The sequence below is a fragment of the Protomyctophum bolini genome, assembly GCF_963924005.1.
Source record: "Protomyctophum bolini genome assembly, chromosome: 13".
NCBI lineage: Eukaryota > Metazoa > Chordata > Actinopteri > Myctophiformes > Myctophidae > Protomyctophum > Protomyctophum bolini.
Window position 1 is genome coordinate 10139747 of NC_137874.1, and position 18059 is coordinate 10157805.

At 44.4% G+C, this 18059-nt stretch overlaps 1 protein-coding gene across 2 annotated transcripts in view; it reads right to left on the reverse strand.

Annotated features, from left to right (window-relative positions):
- Positions 1-255: 255 nt before the first annotated feature.
- The window catches only part of pdlim4 (PDZ and LIM domain 4), a 58172-nt gene continuing 40368 nt past the window's right edge, over positions 256-18059 (reverse strand). For both annotated transcript variants that reach the window (XM_080780429.1, XM_080780430.1), the window contains exons 4-7: positions 14926-15239; positions 12590-12822; positions 6179-6326; positions 256-3527 (exon numbers count right to left, since the gene is read on the reverse strand). In XM_080780429.1, coding sequence (XP_080636555.1) covers positions 3323-3527; positions 6179-6326; positions 12590-12822; positions 14926-15239 — 900 coding nt within the window. In that variant the 3' untranslated portion in view covers positions 256-3322. The remainder of the gene's footprint in view (positions 3528-6178; positions 6327-12589; positions 12823-14925; positions 15240-18059) is intronic.

An 18059-nucleotide genomic window follows, 5' to 3' on the forward strand; every position in this document is an offset into this window, starting at 1 on the left:
CTCAGATTTAGGGCCTCTGTGAAGTGGACGTCTATAGAGATTTAGGCTGCCGTAGATGCAACCTTGGGGCAGCTGGGCTGAGACCCGCGCCGTGGGAGGGATCTGCCATGTCCAAGCAGGGAAAAACGTAGATAAATTGAATCCCCGGCTATTTCCACAGTTTGTCTGTGGAGGACAAAGACAGATTACAGCTCTATAATTGTTAAGTAATAGCACAAGGGAAATAAGTTTGGGTAAATAATATGCAGGCTCAGGTTTCATCTTAATGCATTTCTCACTTTATTTAAATCTTAAAAAATAGCAATCATGAAGAACCAGGACAAAAACAAATGTTGGTAAAATAAAAAATAAGTTAACCTCAAGGAAGAGGATTCATATGAAAACAGAAATTGCTTAAAGAACACAGGACAGGTGAAGGCATGTGAGTGACATGTTACTGTATGTGTTAAAGCAAACACAACGAATATGTACAATACTTAAAAGACAAGAAGACCCAATGATAGTCATAAAATTTCACATAATTTACAAAGAGAACTACTGTAGTTGGCATACCAGCAGCTATACATTTGCACCACTGCAGATATCTAATAACAAATGGATATCATATCAAGCACTGCAAAATTCAGTTTAGATTCTTACTTATAATCAAAATTAAAAAAGCAGAAACATAGATTTAAAAGAATGTCTAACATTAGGAATAAACCACTCTTTCCCTCACCATTCACAACAAAACGAGATTGACAGCCCTGCACTTCAGCATGACAAGTTTACTTTCTGCACTGCTGCATGGACACTGCAACCTTTCTCATTTCTAGACAGAAAGAGAACCCAGCCCCAACCATACTTGACACCTCTGCACTGCTCTGTTGTAGGAAATGTTGAATGTGTGATACATCTGGTTGGTGGACTTGGCTGTGACCAGACGTTTTCACTCAGAATTAGAAAGGGAATAAAACTAAACACAGTTCCAAAGTCTTTCCTTTCCTCAAAGGTAGAACATTAATAATTATGTCTTTGTAATCGCCCCAAAATGACCTCTAAACAAAATGTATATCATTCCCACATGCTATAGGCCCTAGATTTTCGCGAGCTTTTCTTTTTACGACTTTCCAACGGTTTTCCATGGCCCTGTCTCACGTCCCAGATCTGCACTGGCCATCTTTGAAAGCTGCCACGGGTGGCGGAGAGCATATTGGTGTCAACCTGGAATGCCTTTTAACAGATTCACTGAACTCTGGCTCGCCTTTCTTTAAACTGGAACTCTCCGCTGTTAGGAGGGGCGGAGGTTTAAATTCCTTCCTCGGTCAGGTGCATGACCCAAAAGGAAGTTTGGAACTGAGAAACTGTCACGCTTCTTCAACCTTTGCACCCGTAACGTAGTGCCCCTCGTAAATCGCCTCAGAGATGGTTGAATAATACATGTTGTAAATGTCATTATGTCATCTACATATTTATAAAACCATAGTGGAGATGCTTCGCGGCTTCGCCTTTAGTGAAAATTGTGGATTTCTATTTTATGCTGTCTAATCATTCAAAACTATTTCCCCCTGTTTTTTCTTTTGCTGTGGTCCCTTTGAGGAGCAAGCTTACAGGTTATTTTCGAACTTGCAGTGGTTACGCAATTATTACACACAGTGTTGTGGGTGTCTCGTGTCTCGTGAGCTTTTTTCAGGTCTCACAAAGCAACTCATTTGGGCATTTGGGATAGTCAATATGAATCCTAAAAAATACCACCAATAACACCCATTCAAATCATACAACGCCTGTTTGACGATGTTATTGCCTATTTTCAAACTTGAATGAGAAATGATAACTCATGTATGAATATAATCCATTCATCCATTCAAGTTAGAAAAAAATGTACACAAATCTATCCCCTGTAGTAGTATTATAAGTTAATGGAAATCCTGTAGCAAAGTGAATAAATGTAAATGAAACCCAAATCCACAAAAGAAAAAGTCTGAATGCAACACATTTCACAACTTAAGAAAATACACTTTAACCTCCAAATGTATCAACTACTACTTATATGACTTGATAAAAGAAAAGCTGATGTTGTAATCCACTCCACTGCTGCATTAGAAGAACCTGTCCAATATTATCCATGTGTAAAGTTAGTCTAAGGAAACCTGTCATTTATCACACCATAACAGCAAGGCAAAGTTACTTATTTACAGTATTTCTACTGTATACTGTATTTCATCCTTCTTCCCTAAGTAAATGAAGCCATTGTAGAAGTCATACCTTTTTACTGAATGCTGACACAATGCCTTTTCCCGTCATCCACAATTGGATCTTTCAGGCCACCAATTAAATAATAACCAAAATAAAATAAACATGGTTAACCAGTTTGTTGAGAGAAATGTGTTATCACTTGGTGTTACTATACTAACTATAGTATATTCCACAAATATATGTCAACAGCGCTAATGTAGCATACTGGAAATGTAGATGGAGGATAAAGGCATGAATGGGGCCTTGTTACAATGGCCGTTCAGTAAGCATTGGAGCACAAGCAGTTATATTAAGGCATATTGTTCTAGAGTGTTTTTTTTTTCTCCAGAGCTGGTGGATGTAAATTCAATATCTCATGTATGATGTCCAAAATCATCTTCATATGTATAGTTTGCAGATTATTTGAAATCTGGATATAGCTGTGATATGGTGGAAATTGGGCTACAATGGCAAACCTGTTTGGTGTTTTGTTGCAGATACTTGTATGTCCTCCGAAATTCCTGTTGCATACAAATATAATATTCAGAATGTCCACAAAATATGTATGATCAGAATTTGTACAGTCATAGTCTATGCATTTAAACACATAGATCGATACTGTAGATGAGGGGATTTGGTAGTTGTCAGTTTTGTTAAATGTTGGGACGGTCAGAATCTCTGTTATTGCAAATTGTGCTCAATATACAGAAATAATATTTAAGTATATGGGCTTAATTCATCAAGCTAATATAGGAATGCTGACCCAGGGTTATTTAAAGTCAACATGATGCCCATGACATTTAAGCTGGCTGCTATACTGTCCAACTGGATTTTAGCTGACCACCAATCGTCGGCAAACTTGACAAATTCGTTGACCCGAGTTGTCACGCTTTGTCAGCTACAGCAAAAAACAACCACCTTTTTTTGGCCAGTGGATTAATTTCTCAACCTGATTTATAATCTGAAAGACGCGTCTCATTCAAGATCACCATTCCTGCTTTCGATAGATGTGGCCTATAGTGATGATGGTCATGGCATTCCCCCCACATTTCAGCATCCCCATATCTGCAGTATAGCCGCCGGCTCCGTCCGCGTACTCATAATGATCTCAGACGATCTCCACCTTGGAGTTGGGATAGACGGCGACGATGTCGTAGCCCTCGGGCGGCTGGACGCGGGCCTTGGCGTGGGTCTCGCAGTACAGGTTCTCCTCGATGAAGAAGTAGCCTTTCTGCTTGAGGTTGACGCCGCAGTCGTCGCACATGAAGCACTCGGGGTGGTAGAGCTTGTCCCTCGCTTTCACAATGGTGCCCCTGCATGGAGAAACAAAGGTGACAGGGGGGGGGGAGAGAGTCAGCTGACAGACGGAGACATAGAGCAGTGGTTTGAACTTTTTCCAAAGTAGAGTCCTTGCGGTTGTTTCGGGCTGGCAGCAAAATGAGTTAATAAAGCATCAACATCAGTTTCACCACTTTGAACTTAGTTTATGCACCGGCTAGCCGATTTAAAAGCTCACAAGACGTTGCAAATACAATGCGCCGTGAGCTTGTAGATCAGCGAATGAAAAACATTGGGATGATCCTGAACATCTTTAATAACAACATGCATTTATTGTTCATTCTCTATCCCTGGCCTTTTGTAATGGGTGTCCGGTGCAACTTAATACATATAATGTATTTAGCTCAGTGGTGTCAACTGCACTACGTTTGTTGCAATTATCACTTGAGGCACATGCAGTACTGTACATGTCATACAGCAAGATGCAAATTACACAATGTTGTCACAGCCTGCTCTTGATAACGGATACTGTATGCAATGCATCAGTACACACTGACTGCTTTGGTTAATGGAATAACATGCTTATTCAACACTGTTGTCATTTTATAGAGTTTACCTTTTTATAGCGGCTGTAACCAAATAACAATTTGAATGATTCCTATCACATGGCCTCTTGGTCTTCATTCAAAGCCAGGTATGCAAAAAGTCACTCTGTCCTTAACCTACAGTGACATTAACCAAAATACTTAACCCATTTTGGTGTTAGCATCATGTCGTGCTTTAGCTATTGAAAAATAGCGCTACGAGCTTGTAGGTCTGCTATTTTTGAAAAATCGAAGAGCGACTGACATAGAAGACATTTTTAGAATCTGATCTCAGGTCAGAATGAAAACTGTCAGGATGTAGAAGACATTTTTAGAATCTGATCTCAGGTCAGAATGGCTTAATGTCAGAAGTGTGAATTGAGCATGCTGGTGCATGTGGAGGCCCAGCCTCGGGCCAAGGGCATGAGAACAGTAGGGGCTTGAAGGAGGGGTTCCTCATTTACTCAACTTCCTCCCAAAATCTAGACGTCCCTTGTTGATCCAGACATTCAGGACCGCTTGCTTACAAGCCTTCTTCTCCAGCTTGCACAGGCTCCATAAAGTTTTTTTTTTTTTTAAAGATACTGTATTCACCCTTCAGCCCCGCTATGTGAGGTATAATAAACATAAGACTGGTGCCCTGTACCTATATGTAAACTCCTGTGTAAATGTTCCAGGAACAGAACAGGCTCAATGTGCCCCAGGTGAGCTCCGACCCACAACGCTCTCTCTTTCTCGTTTGTTTTTGTTCGCCTTTATTTTGATATTCTTTTATAGAGGGATAGATAGTAGGCTGACAGGAAATGGGGAGAGAGGGGGGGGGGGGGGGGGGGACACGCAGTAAAGGCTGTCGGGATCGGGAGTCGAGCCCGCGGCACACTGCCACACTGGACTACCAGCCAATCGGGTGCACCTGGACCGCTGAGCCACGGCCCAGGCCCCCACAACGCTCTCTTGTTAGTGTGTAGCGCTATAGCTGCACGCATGACATAACTGTTTACCTGCAAGTGCTTTTAAAGCAGGGGGATTACCAGTACCTGTTTCGTGTGTGCGGGTGCGCATGAGTGTGTGTGTGTGTGTGTGTGCGCACACACACGTGTGTAAATATATAAGAACAGGAGCATGTCTGTGTGCACATAATGTGTGTTGATTGTGTGTGTGTGTGTGTGTGTGTGTGTGTGTGTGTGTGTGTGTGTGTGTGTGTGTGTGTGTGTGTGTGTGTGTGTGTGTGTGTGTGTGCGCGCGGGGTGTGGGAAAAGGGAGCAGTGTATAGCCTGTAGAGATCGGTTTAATGATTAAAAATTACACATGCAGATCGTTTCCCCCCCCCAGTGCTGTTGAAAGAAGACCTGTTAGTGCATGTTTTCCTGTACAACGTACCCCCATTGTTTCTGATCCAGGGAAGTTCCTTTACATTACCCCAGGGAGCTTTGATAACATGCTTTATGACCAGCAATTTGGTCCTAAAATAACAGTTTGGCAATAAAGATAATTTGCCCAACCACCAATATAAATGACAAGGCAATGTCATTTTCAAAACGGTATTACCCTTTCATCTTTTTAGTAGACTGTGGCTTTGTCGAACTCGCTCGAGGGTCACACTCACTTTGTATCCTTTAGGATTCGGGGTGAATAAAAAGGCAGGAACACTAAGCCTGTGTGAGTTTACGATTCATTACAGCCCTCCACTTTGGGGCATAAAACGTCTATGTTGGATTAGGCTCCAACAAACATAGCTGCCTTTGGCCTGGTATGTATTCAAGTTTTGAGAAAGAACAGCAACATTCAAGCTGTTGCTCATGCTTGAATCAATTTGAGCGTAAAATGTAACCAAATGGGCCGTTATGGCTCCATTTGAATTGTACACTCTCTAAGTTGCAAATGGATAAAATCGCAAATTTACTGTGTGTTCTGTCATTGTTTGCCAAACTGTTCACACATTGTCTAAGTGAATTCCTTTGGGCGTTTTTTTTTTAAATGACAAGAAGCTCTATGACAGAGAAGACCCCTACGTAATTGCAGATGTTCTTCTCCCTGAGGTCTTGGCTGGTTCAGCACTTTTAAAGAAACAACACAAGCTCTTGTCTTGAGTATATACTTACACAATGCCATTGCCACAGCGCGTGCATTGAGGCAGTTTCTGCAGGCCGGACATGTGCCCGGTGGGGATGGGGATGGGGCTGCCCAGTTTGGGGATTGGGGACCGGATTGGGGACCTCAGGTTCCTCATTCGTTCTGTCGGGGAAACACCTAAAATTGGCAAACGAGCACAGAAGGAACAAACGTAAGAACGGTGAGAAGTTTACCATAAAACAACGGTGTGTCGGTAAAGGCAGTTGGCTGGGTTGCTAGGTGTTTCCTAATCAGGAAGGAACACACAGCCTGAGTTATACTCAAGAATGCCAGACCCTGACACTGAGTGACCTCAACACCTCAGTAGATTATGCACCGGGAAAAGGTGTGTCTATGTTTGTATGTAGCCTATGCAGATGAGGTCTGTGGAATTCCAAGCAGTGGGTGTCTGGAAAGTAAGTGTGTGTGTGTGTGTGTGTGTGTGTGTGTGTGTGTGTGTGTGGGTGTGTGTGTGTGTGTGTGTGTGTGTGTGTGTGTGTGTGCACGTGTGTACGTGTGTGGGTGCACGTGTGTACGTGTGTCAGTTGCTGCCACGTCTGTTTTATGCTGTGAAATGTAGAAGATTACCGATTATTCTCCCTGAGAGGAGAATATCAAGGTAGATTATGGATTAATGTAATGTATGAACTAACTAAACTAAACTAATGGTCTGTCTTCCTAGTACTACAGTAGCTAGATACTGTATCTCCTCTGTTTATCCCTGCTCCATTCACGTTACCCACTGCGTAGGCCAGCCCAGTTCCCAGAGGAGCTCATCAGTTCTCCAGGAAGCAGCTGGCAAGGCAAACATTCCACATTAATACAAGGCACACAGACCCAGGCCATCCCATAGATATGCTACAATCACACCCTGCCTGTGAACCACACTGTGACAGATAAATGGGGTGATTTGAGGGGCAATGGAGTCCACTGTGTTAGCACAAATTATGAAATGCAAGTCAGTAACAGACAGTAGCACATTTTTGGGTAAAAAAAAGGGACTATAAAAACTGACCTGCAGACAGCCCCACTGAAAATAAACAATCCACTGACTACAGCTGTCCTCTGAGTCTGAATCTAGAGAAACTGGAAAGGGGGTCGAGCTGAGGCACGCAGAGCTAAATGATTTAATGAGACTGCGGGGTACTTGTCCAAAAAGCAAATCATCACGGTGGAAAGTCCCAAATGAGCACAACTCCCAAGAGTGCATGCGTGATTGCGTGCGTGTGTTATTTTCTTAAAAATAATATTGTGTCTTCACAATAAGGCTTCACATGAATGTGTTGTTGAGAAACTGTGAGCATTTAGCAGACTATTATGGTAGTCTGGACTGGAATGGTACCAAAAATGTGGAGCCATATTCCAAAGGTTATTGTTCACCAAAAATCATTGGAGCGTAATCCTGAATGAATTGTATGCCTTCCATTCATTAATGTGGGCTAGGGTGCCAGGAGAGACCATCAGCCCAGTATGCCACCTACTGCTAACCGCTAACCGCATGACCATTACCTATTACCTACCTCAAAGCACTTTCCGACCCTCACCAACACTGCTCTGGAGCTTCATGGGGCGTTTAAGAGTCAGAGAAATCAACTGGGCGTGTTTTTTATGGGAATAATTGCTCCGTTGCCTAATGACCCGACCTAATGACAAAACTCTTTCATGTGTCAGGCTCTGCACGGTGCAAGTTTAACTAATACGTCTTACAGAATGGAGTCACGAACATCTTGGACGAGCATAAGTGAAAGTGTGCCTGTTTCAACTTGTGTAATGTTAATATTAAATCGCCGCCATGCTACAGCACGTTGAGCTTGTGTATTCTCTGGCCAAGCACAATGTAGTTTGGGTGATGCTTATTCCTTGACACACCTGGCCAGATTCAAATTAATCAGACTCTGAGCTAACAGTAGGTGAACAAAAAAATATATCAGCCACCCCTCCCCCTCACACACACACACACACAGACACACACACACACACACACACACACACACACACACACACACACACACACACACACACGCGTGCATGGAGTGTTTTGAACTTGACATGACAAGACGTGACTCGTGAACGTGCCGCAACCGGATGCTCCACCCCAATTCACTCACGTACAATTGGACTCATTTGTTTCAGACTAGCATCATGTATGAGTAAAATGGATAGTTCTGTTCCTTTCCTTGATAATGATTTACTAAGCTGTGGTCGAAGCACACGCAATGTATCATTATTACTGCTTTTAGAACAAGGTTATAGGAACTCTGCACCGCGTTGTACCTGACAATGCCGCACAGCTGTACTAAAACCGTAAACCACGGCCTCTTGGGGCGTATTACTTTATTATTCAGGCATGGCAAGCAGCATGATGTCTGAACCACTGGAAATATAGTAGAACTTTGGTCCGAAATCCCTCTGTTGTCTCTTCCCTGCTATTGAAACGGTCACACAAATATAAACACAGGAAAGGACAAGTAGGCCACAGAGCTATATACTGTGTAGATACAAGATGTAGGCCTATGACAAAAATCTAATCGGTTAAACAGTCCCAAATATGCCATACCACCACTGACCCACACTCAAAAGTTTGAGCGAACAAGGGCCTCAAAGAATTTGGAATCTTGTTCCAAATAACAAACAAAGTTAATGATACATAGCTTGCGAGGTTAGTTCAGGCAGGTAGCCGATACTCGAGGTGTTGCACACTGTGGTGCAGAGGGATGCTTATTACAACGGTGCTATGCAAAGCCCACACGTCATACGCTGACGTGACAGAACTAAACAGAATGAAATATCGGTTCAATCTATTCGAGAGTTGTCTGACTTGTGCATTAGGCAAGGGTCAACATGTATGTACTGTATAAAGGGACACACTGGAAGCATATTTACATTATTATATGCTATTTGAGTAAACCTCTTACTCAGAAGACTGTATATTGACAATTGCTGGTTCTCTCGCAGGCTTAAAATGGGACTTTGCAGTCATTTATCACTGTTCTTGCGACAGTTGTTGTTGGTGGGATGGCGAGTAAAATGCCCTCATCTATCGGGAGGTTATTCCTCTAGAGATAAACATGCATCAGGCGCAGTCAGTCTGCACGAGCGTTTTGCTTTTTTCCATGTAATTTTTATCCAAACAAACTTCTCATAGGTCAGGACCTTTGAGGAGGAATGGAGGGGATTTAAGAGTTCACTGGCATTATGTTTATTTCTTTAACTGACAGGGGGAAAAAATCCAGAGAGTTCCCCCATCATACCACCGTCTCTGTTGAAATTGTAGCCCCGCTTGTAGCTATCAGTCCATCTGTCCAGCCATCTGTCAGCCACTTTGATCCCAAACAACATATCTGGAAAAACTACTGGCTGGCTTGCCATGAAATCCGCTGTGCACCTTCACGTTCCCCTATAGTGATTTTGGTGAAACCAATTGCCTTTCCTCTATAGTGCCACCCTTAGGCCAAAATCTTCCACTTGATATCTCAAAACCATAACATTTTAAACAAGTGATCTTTTCTTTAGCGCCATCCTTCACAATGTTTATATTCAAGTTTTCACCTGAAAAAACTGTGCTGTTTGTAACTCTTTTAATGTGTTATTCATGCCCCCCGTGACATCATGTAGCAGTCTAAGTCTATGGACTTTTGTTGCATGCCCCCAAAGGAGCCCCTCACTTCACATGAGTGTGATTATTTTCTATCGATTACTTACCCCATGGAGAGTTGAATTCATGAATATGCTTAGTTTTTTGTTGCATTCCTAAGCCAATCAATTTGATGACCAGCAGTGGTTCCCTATGGAGACACAAAGAGTCTCCTCTGTGCCATACAGGCAATATAACTATTCTCTTTTACTGAACCACAATGAATGACTAAAGACCCTAAAGACTAATCATTGTGTGTATTCCTTCCTGCACTATCTGCATCGAGTGATCTTGGTACAAATTGATTTATTGAAGATTCTGACTTTCAAATGTCATTTGAATCATTTTTGTTTTGATTGTATTGTTGTATTGTGCTTTTTGCTTTGGCAATGTAAACATATGTTTACTCATGCCAATAAAGCCCTTTCAATTGAATTGAATGAGGTTGCTTAAAGCCCCCACCACCACCCCCACCCTTAGACGACCACCATCAGCAGTGTTATCCAATCACTCAGGGACTGTGGAATCCTGGGTAAACTGACACTCTTGTTTGCTTTGACTCGAAAAGCCCGTGAAAGTCAACATGGTCGCCGCAGGAGCTCCCACCTTCAAAGCTATGATAAATCCAAGTCTGACAATGATATGATATACTGTATTTATGCAACAACAGGATGACTTGAGGAGAACAATGTCTTTTGTCTGTTAATTTGACTACTTTAATCAGCACGTTAAACAAAACATTAGGGCTCAGAATGAAAGAGACACACACACACACACACACACACACACACACACACACACACACACACAGAGATTAGTGGACCCCCCAGTCATAATGGCAGGTATAGCGTGACTGATGATCTCAGTGTAAACCTCAGGTGAGTGCTGGTTTCATCAGAGGCTCAGCCTGTCACTCAACCTGTCACTCAACTGAAGCTATATAGCTCTGAAAGCCTATATACTGACAGCAGGCAAACACATTTTCCCATTTCCTTCTAAGCCTCTCCACCCCTGGGTGTCTCTCTTTCACCCTCTTGTCACTGTTTTATTTAAGTCCCTGTCATTCCTTTCTATTCCTTTAAAGATTAGTCTTTGGCTTTTCTGCCTTTATTGATAGTATCAAGTGAAGATGGACAGGAAAGAGGGAGAGAGAGAGGGGCAAAGGTCGTCATGAACGGGACTCGAACACGCGAAACGCTGTCAGGCCAAAGTCTATATGTGGCATGCGCCTGGACCGCTAGGCCAGCGGGCGCCCCCCTATTCCTTATACTTTTGGGTGATTAACGCCACATTTAAAGATGGACACAAGCTGGTCGTGCCCCGGAATGCTCGTTAGCAGCGGCTTACCGGTGGATCATTGTGTCCGTTCACATGTCAAGGAGCGCCGGTGGGAGCCTTTCACGGCAATTTGTTTTCTTGTGGCGTGACTAATGAGTGCCATCACAACAGGTCTTCTAGGGATGGTTATTTGAACGTTTCCATAATTATGTCTTGCATGCTGTACACCTTGCCGTCCGTCACAGTGCGGCGCATTGTTGTGCAACGAATGGTACAGTATGCAAATAATCCAAGCCTAGCCGCCCATAATAATGTTGTCAAACTGACATTTTAACATCACAGAGTTTCGCCACGCATGCATGCTCCCTTCTCACATTCATATAATTTAGTAACACACAAACATAACTCAGAGCTCCCACAGCGTAAACAAAGTTTCCTTGTATACCCCAAAGGCACCCACTGGTCCCTCCTTGTATAACCAAACTCCCGTACAACAAATTCCCTGCAATATAACCACATTTCCTTTGTATATAACCCTACGTGGGACTTTTCAGAGAGCTCCTCTGTTTTGACTGGAGTAAACAGGAATCCTACGAAGGAGGAGGAGGAGGAGGAGGAGGGGTTCAGGTCCAGAGGATTAACTCTGCAACTGTCATCATCACATGATTCCTCCTCAGAAAGTTCAGAACCGGGGGGGGGGGGAGAGAGAGAGAGAGAGAGAGAGAGAGAGAGAGAGAGAGAGAGAGAGAGAGAGAGAGAGAGAGACTGCTTCTCGGAATGCTGAGCGGTCGGAAGGCAGACAGGGAAATCATATTTCTCTCTTTATTGTCCTTTGTGAGGTTGTTTTTGCAGTAAATTTCCTTCACAAAACGTCCCTCCCCTCTCCTACATCTCTGTGTGAACCACAAAGACACTTCACTCATCCCTCTTCCTTCCTGTCTGTCTGTCTGTCTCTCTCTTCTATTTCTTTCTGTCTTACTGTCACTCCTTTCTCACTTACTGTCTTGCTCCCTCCCTCTTTTTTTTTCTCTGTCCTTCTCTACTCTACTCTTCTTTCTATAAAAGGTAAAATATGCCAGAGAGACGGATCTTACCGCTGACAGAGACAGGCTGTTGGCCTGCTTGCTGTAGCTGGGAGAAATTACAGTGAGTGAGTGCGTGAGTGTGTGAGTGCGTGTGTGTGTGTGTAGTTGTTTACAGCAGATGTTACATACAGTATACAAAAAAACGTGATAGCCAACACAGGGGCCATCCACATACTAGTGTGTGCGCGCGTTATTACAGCTGACTGGAGTTTATTGGTCGCGGTCCGCGGTCATTAATAATTCCGATCCAATTTTCCACCAGGAATAACTTATAAGCCCTTTTTTGCACTTCCATTTGTATGAACTGGAATATATAATCACTCTTTTTCACATGTGCACAAACGTGTGCATGCATGCATGCACACACACACACACACACACACACACACACACACTGAACCCACCTCCATCCTCAGCCTCCAGTATTCCCTGGAGGTATTTGAAGGATCCGGACTGTTTGGGTTCGGTTGCGGGTTCTTCGTAGTCCTGCAGCATCTTGTACACGTCGGACTGCGTGTCAAAGGCGTTGCCGTTGCCATTGGTGTTGCCTCCGTTGCGGGGCACGGGGGAATGCACGGGAGGTGCATTGGTGTTGCCTCCGTTGCGGGGCACGGGGGAATGCACGGGAGGCTCGGGGCTGAGGGGAGATTAAAGACAGAACCAGACATTAATGGAATACAAGCTTGGGGAGGCCTGCTAGATGATGGATGACACTATCTGTAGTCTTCCGTCTAGACTTGGGAACGACTGCTTCTCAACTGGACTGACCCTAGATACGTGGCTGTACGAATAGCTCGCAATGTTGTCGAATTAATGGTAAATGGTGCATTTATATAGCGCCTTCATCCAAGGCGCTTTACAGAGATTGTGCATTACATTCACCCATTCATACACCGATGCCAGATGAAACCATGCAAGGCACCGACCTGCACATCGGGAGCAATTAGGGGTTCAGAGTCTTGCTCAAGGACACTAACTCTGGGGGAGCCCGGGTTCGAGCTGGCAACCTTGCGGTAGCCATCCGGTCACTCTACCCCTGAGCCACTGCCCCCCCGAATCACATCTTTTATATATGACTTTTTACCCCCTTTATTTATGTTTGCATATAAAGGCCCAAAATAGAGACCCCGGTGTGTGAAAGACTAAATGCTCACTATCTGTGTTGGTCATCATCATGCACAATACAATCCTCAGTGTAGATTTGAGGGTACAATCTTTTGACATTTTCACACTCCCAGGTCTGGTCTAAACATTACATGATCCACTTTTGGGCTCCTGGACCACTGTTTGGAGATCACTGGAGTAAAGAATGTGTGGTGGTCACTCACGGGGTGTCAAACAATGCGGATTGTCAACAGACTCATACATCATAACTTCAAAAAGGTTTAGAGTGAGTCTTATAACCTCTTCTAACACAAACACGAAATGGATAGAAAGATTTTCTTTTTTTAAATGGGGTGATGTGAGCTTGTCTTCTTTAGCGGGGTCTGGTCACTGTATTTATTTTTAAAAATATTTTGATAATGCAGCTGGAGTCCTGATGTGGACTCCTGACTGAGACCTATGGAATGCAGGGAGTTGCAGTACAGTAGTCTAAACAAAATTAGATTAAAGCAAAGAATGACGTTTTGCCAGATTGCCGAAACGAAAGTAGTAAATGTAAATATGTTTCTCAGCGGGCAAAGGGAAGTCTGGACAGTTTTCTTGCGTTTCTATTGTGTCAGAACAAAGTGTGCGGTCTCAATACTGAAGCTGTGACAGCGGAGATACAGAGTAGAAGAGGTTTCAGGCTGGACCCAATCCTACGCCAGCAGCAGGTAGAGTGTTTACTCGGGAAGGAATCCGAAGCATCCATCAAAATATAATGACTCCCTTACTGTAGGTTGCAGGTTACAACTTTTTCCGCCCGCACATTTACAGTACCCTCCGTCCCCCAGTGTGTTCCCAAACGGAGCAGGATGTATCTGTCATTTACTGTTGACATTCCACCTTCGTGTTTGTGCGTGTGTGTGTGTGTGTGTGTGTGTGTGTGGTGCGTGCGTGCGTTGGCGTCGAGTGTGAAGTGCAGGTTTGTGACGCACGCACGCAGCCACGGTATCTGACATGGCTCTGTGAAGATCAGCACAGCCAGTGATGGATCAGTGTACTGATTCTCTCACTCTGATACGAAACATCTTGTCTCCCGACAGCCCTACAGGTGCCTATGAGGTTCTGAACAGTACCATTTTCTGTAGAACTGTGAACTTATTATTATTTTATTTTTTAGGGGGGCTAGTGTGTGATGTGAAATGTGAGCTTTAGTCATATTCCATCATATTCAAGTGCTTTTGGAGAGAATTGACAGTCACTTTCAGTAGTAGAACACTGTAAGGGAGCTATGTGTGTCTGTGACTGTGCCCAGGGGATGATGGTCGTTGATGCTCATCAAGGAAGGCAATTATGTTTCTGCACTGTCAAAAGTAATGCTACTTCTACTATGTAGTTAAATACAACGTCTCAGGGGGGGGAGATCAGTATAGGCTGCCCCGAAGAGACCTTTATGTTTTATGTGAAAAATGGTCAAAGGTCAAGATCACAATGAGATGTAGAAAAGGACACGCTGGTGTGGGCATGCTTTGCACCCCCAAGGCGCATTTCTTCAAAGTAAATGCGTGTGCATTATTAACTCTGTGTGCGTGTGTCTCATCCATGTGCATCATATCATTCTTCAGCCATACATATCGCCGGCGTGCTTCATCACCTGTGTGCGGCGCTCATGCTGAGGCCTCCCATCTTGCTCGGCAGGCATCGGTCTCCGTTGTGCGTCGTGTTGTTGTGCGTGGCGTTGTACAGCCCCGCGGCGTTGTTGTACTGAGCGTGGCCCGTTCCGTTGTTCCCGTAGCCATAGCTGTGGTGGCCGTTGTTGGGTCTGGCGGCGTGATGGCCGTTGTTCATGATGTGGTTTGGCTGGGGCGACTGAGGCGACTGGGGCGACAGGGGCGACTGAGGGGGCTCGGGGGTGTACGAGGGTTTACGACTGTAGCCGCCGTATCCACTCGTAATGGGACGGAAATTCTGTAAGGGGGGAAAAAAAAAGAAAACAGAATAGAAGAGAGAGACGTTTTAGAAGAGGGAAAAAAATAAATAAGGACGACAGTAATGATATTTACTGGGATCAAAATACATACATAAAAGAGAGTGGGAATGAGACAGAGGCAGAATGATGCCAAATGTACTTGTCTGTATGTCTCTCTCTCTCTCTCTCTGCTACACTTCCCTCCTCCCCCCCCCCCCCCAACACGTGGCACCCAGTTTACACACACACACACACACACACACACACACACACACACACACACACACACACACTTACACCCACACAGTTGCACCGCAATGGAAATAAGCTCGCTAGTGCTTAAACCCTTCTGACAGTTATGTACAAATATTTTCATGTATATATGCTATTTTGGCAATACAAAAACTCACTCAACCAACCAATCAATCAATGAATGAATCAATCAAATTGTAGACTATAGGAAAAGAAGGAAAAGGGACACAGAAGAAGAGATAACCGAGGAGGAACAGAAGGTGGCATGAGTTCTCTCAGTTTCTCCCACCATTAACGTTACCTGCATTCACCTGGTGACCTCGCCAGGACTAAACGCAGTTCTCATAATTGACAGCGAGAATGCGAATGAATCGCACGAGAGCTAGAATTCCATGGTGTTTGTGCCGTGGTGGAGCCGTTAAGGGACCTTGCCATACGTTTTTGGTTGCGGAGAGAAGAGGGGAGACACACTGACAGACGATATGGGGGATTAGGAAACAAAACCTAATGATGTTCCAACTGGAAAAGCCACAAGTCTTTAGAGGCGACAAAAGAGGTTGTTTCCAAATGAAGCTTTTTGCAGCTCTGTGGTCTGAGAATACATTTCTCTGCTGATTGTTTTGTACATCTCCTGGAATTGGTTGGTTGTTTGAGTAGCATAGTTTTTCATAGTAGCAGACTCGGTAAGTAATACAGCAATAGTGTTAATATACGATATCTGTATATATGCTGTATAGACCTAAGCCGAAAACAACTGATTGACAAGCAATTGTAATGCACTTTTTGCCAAATGTTTGCCACAGAATAAGGATGCTATATAATATAATAGGGCTGTGGTTAACCCATTCTGACCTGAGATCAGATTCATACGAGGTTTCCGCTGGACACACACTGGTCTGATTAACCCATTCTGACCTGAGATCAGATTCTAAAAATGTCACAGTCGTTCTTCGATTTTTCAAAAATAGCAGACCTACAAGCTCGTAGCGCGCCACTCGGTGGCGCGCTACGAGCTTGTAGATCTGCTGTTTTTCAATAGCTAAAGCATAACATGATGCTAAACCCCAAAATGGGTTCCCGGTCAGAATGGGTTTAAGTCACTCCACTCCATAAGCAGAGAAATACAGGACAGACGCACCACCAAATTACATTTCCAACCAACGAATACTTTCGACCGGGACACTGTTGTTTACAGTCATACAGATAGCAAGGAACCTTTAATGGACTGGCTTTAGAACAAACAGCTCAGTGACGACCCAAATGACCGATTCAGCATTGACCACCAACAGGCAGCATGCACGCATGCGGGCTATCAGCACGCACTTGACTGATAAGGTTTATACTGCCGCCGGCTGGCCGGTCTGCCTCTGAGCAGCTGAACTACATAGATAAAAAAGTGCACCGAGAAGTTCGCTATAGCGGTGATGTCACCGCCTCCGATAGCGTTTTAGTGCGTCGTCGAGTATCGGTCTGGACTGGTGATAGCCGGTGGTTTAGAGCGACGATTGCAGGGCCTGCACATTATCATAGCCCTGCACTGTAAACATCTCAGCTGAACTGAAGTGACTTGTTTACAAGTTGGGCAAGACACTGGGAAGGGAATGGAGGGCTCATTCCTCGGAGGAGGATTGTTGTTGCTTCAAGCCGCGGGAGTGTGTGTGTGTGTGTGTGTGTGTGTGTGTGTGCGCGACTGTGCGTCCATGTTTGCGTCTCTGTTTCATGTGCATATTTTGTTTCTGTGTGTGTGTGTGTGTGTGTGTATTGTGTGTACTGCATGTGTGCATCTGTTCTGTGCGTGGGTCTGTGTGTACTGTCTACGTGGGTCTGTGTGTATACTGTCTATGTGGGTCTGTGTGTGCGTCTGTGCGTGTGTGTGTGTGTTTGGTTTAGTGCCTGGTCCACAGGAGGTATAGGAGGTTAGGGGTGTTTACAGACAGGACCCCTGTCCTCCCAACAGATGGAACTGCTGCATGTAATCCTGTCTTCACCCCCTTCCCTGGACCACACACACACACACACACACACGCACACACACACACACACACACTCTTACACGCGACCACACGCGTGTAAGTAAAAAATACCATTTCTAATCAGCACTTTTCACAACCCGGCAGCAGACCTCCCCCTGCAATGTGCCATCAAGCCCACAGTGTCAACTTGAGAGAAGGGACGTCCAAGGCCTTGTCTTTGCCCTGTCTCCTGCAATCAGAAGACGGATGGATTCACAGACATCTGAGACCTTTTCGCCTCGTCCTCCTCTCCACCAACCAAACAATGAAGACGAATAGATCTGTATTGAGAACTAAATGCTTTCGTCTTCTCTAGGCGTTGAGGGTTTACGGGTTTGGAGACATAAATCAGCGCTTCAATTCAACTACAGCCCCCCCAGAGCAGACTCTTGGTTGGGTAATACATCAGACCAAAACCACTTAGGACTAGGCCAGGACCAGCTATAGGACCAAAACCACTTAGGACTAGGCCAGGACCAGCTATAGGACCAAAACCACTTAGGACTAGGCCAGGACCAGCTATAGGACCAAAACCACTTAGGACTAGGCCAAGAC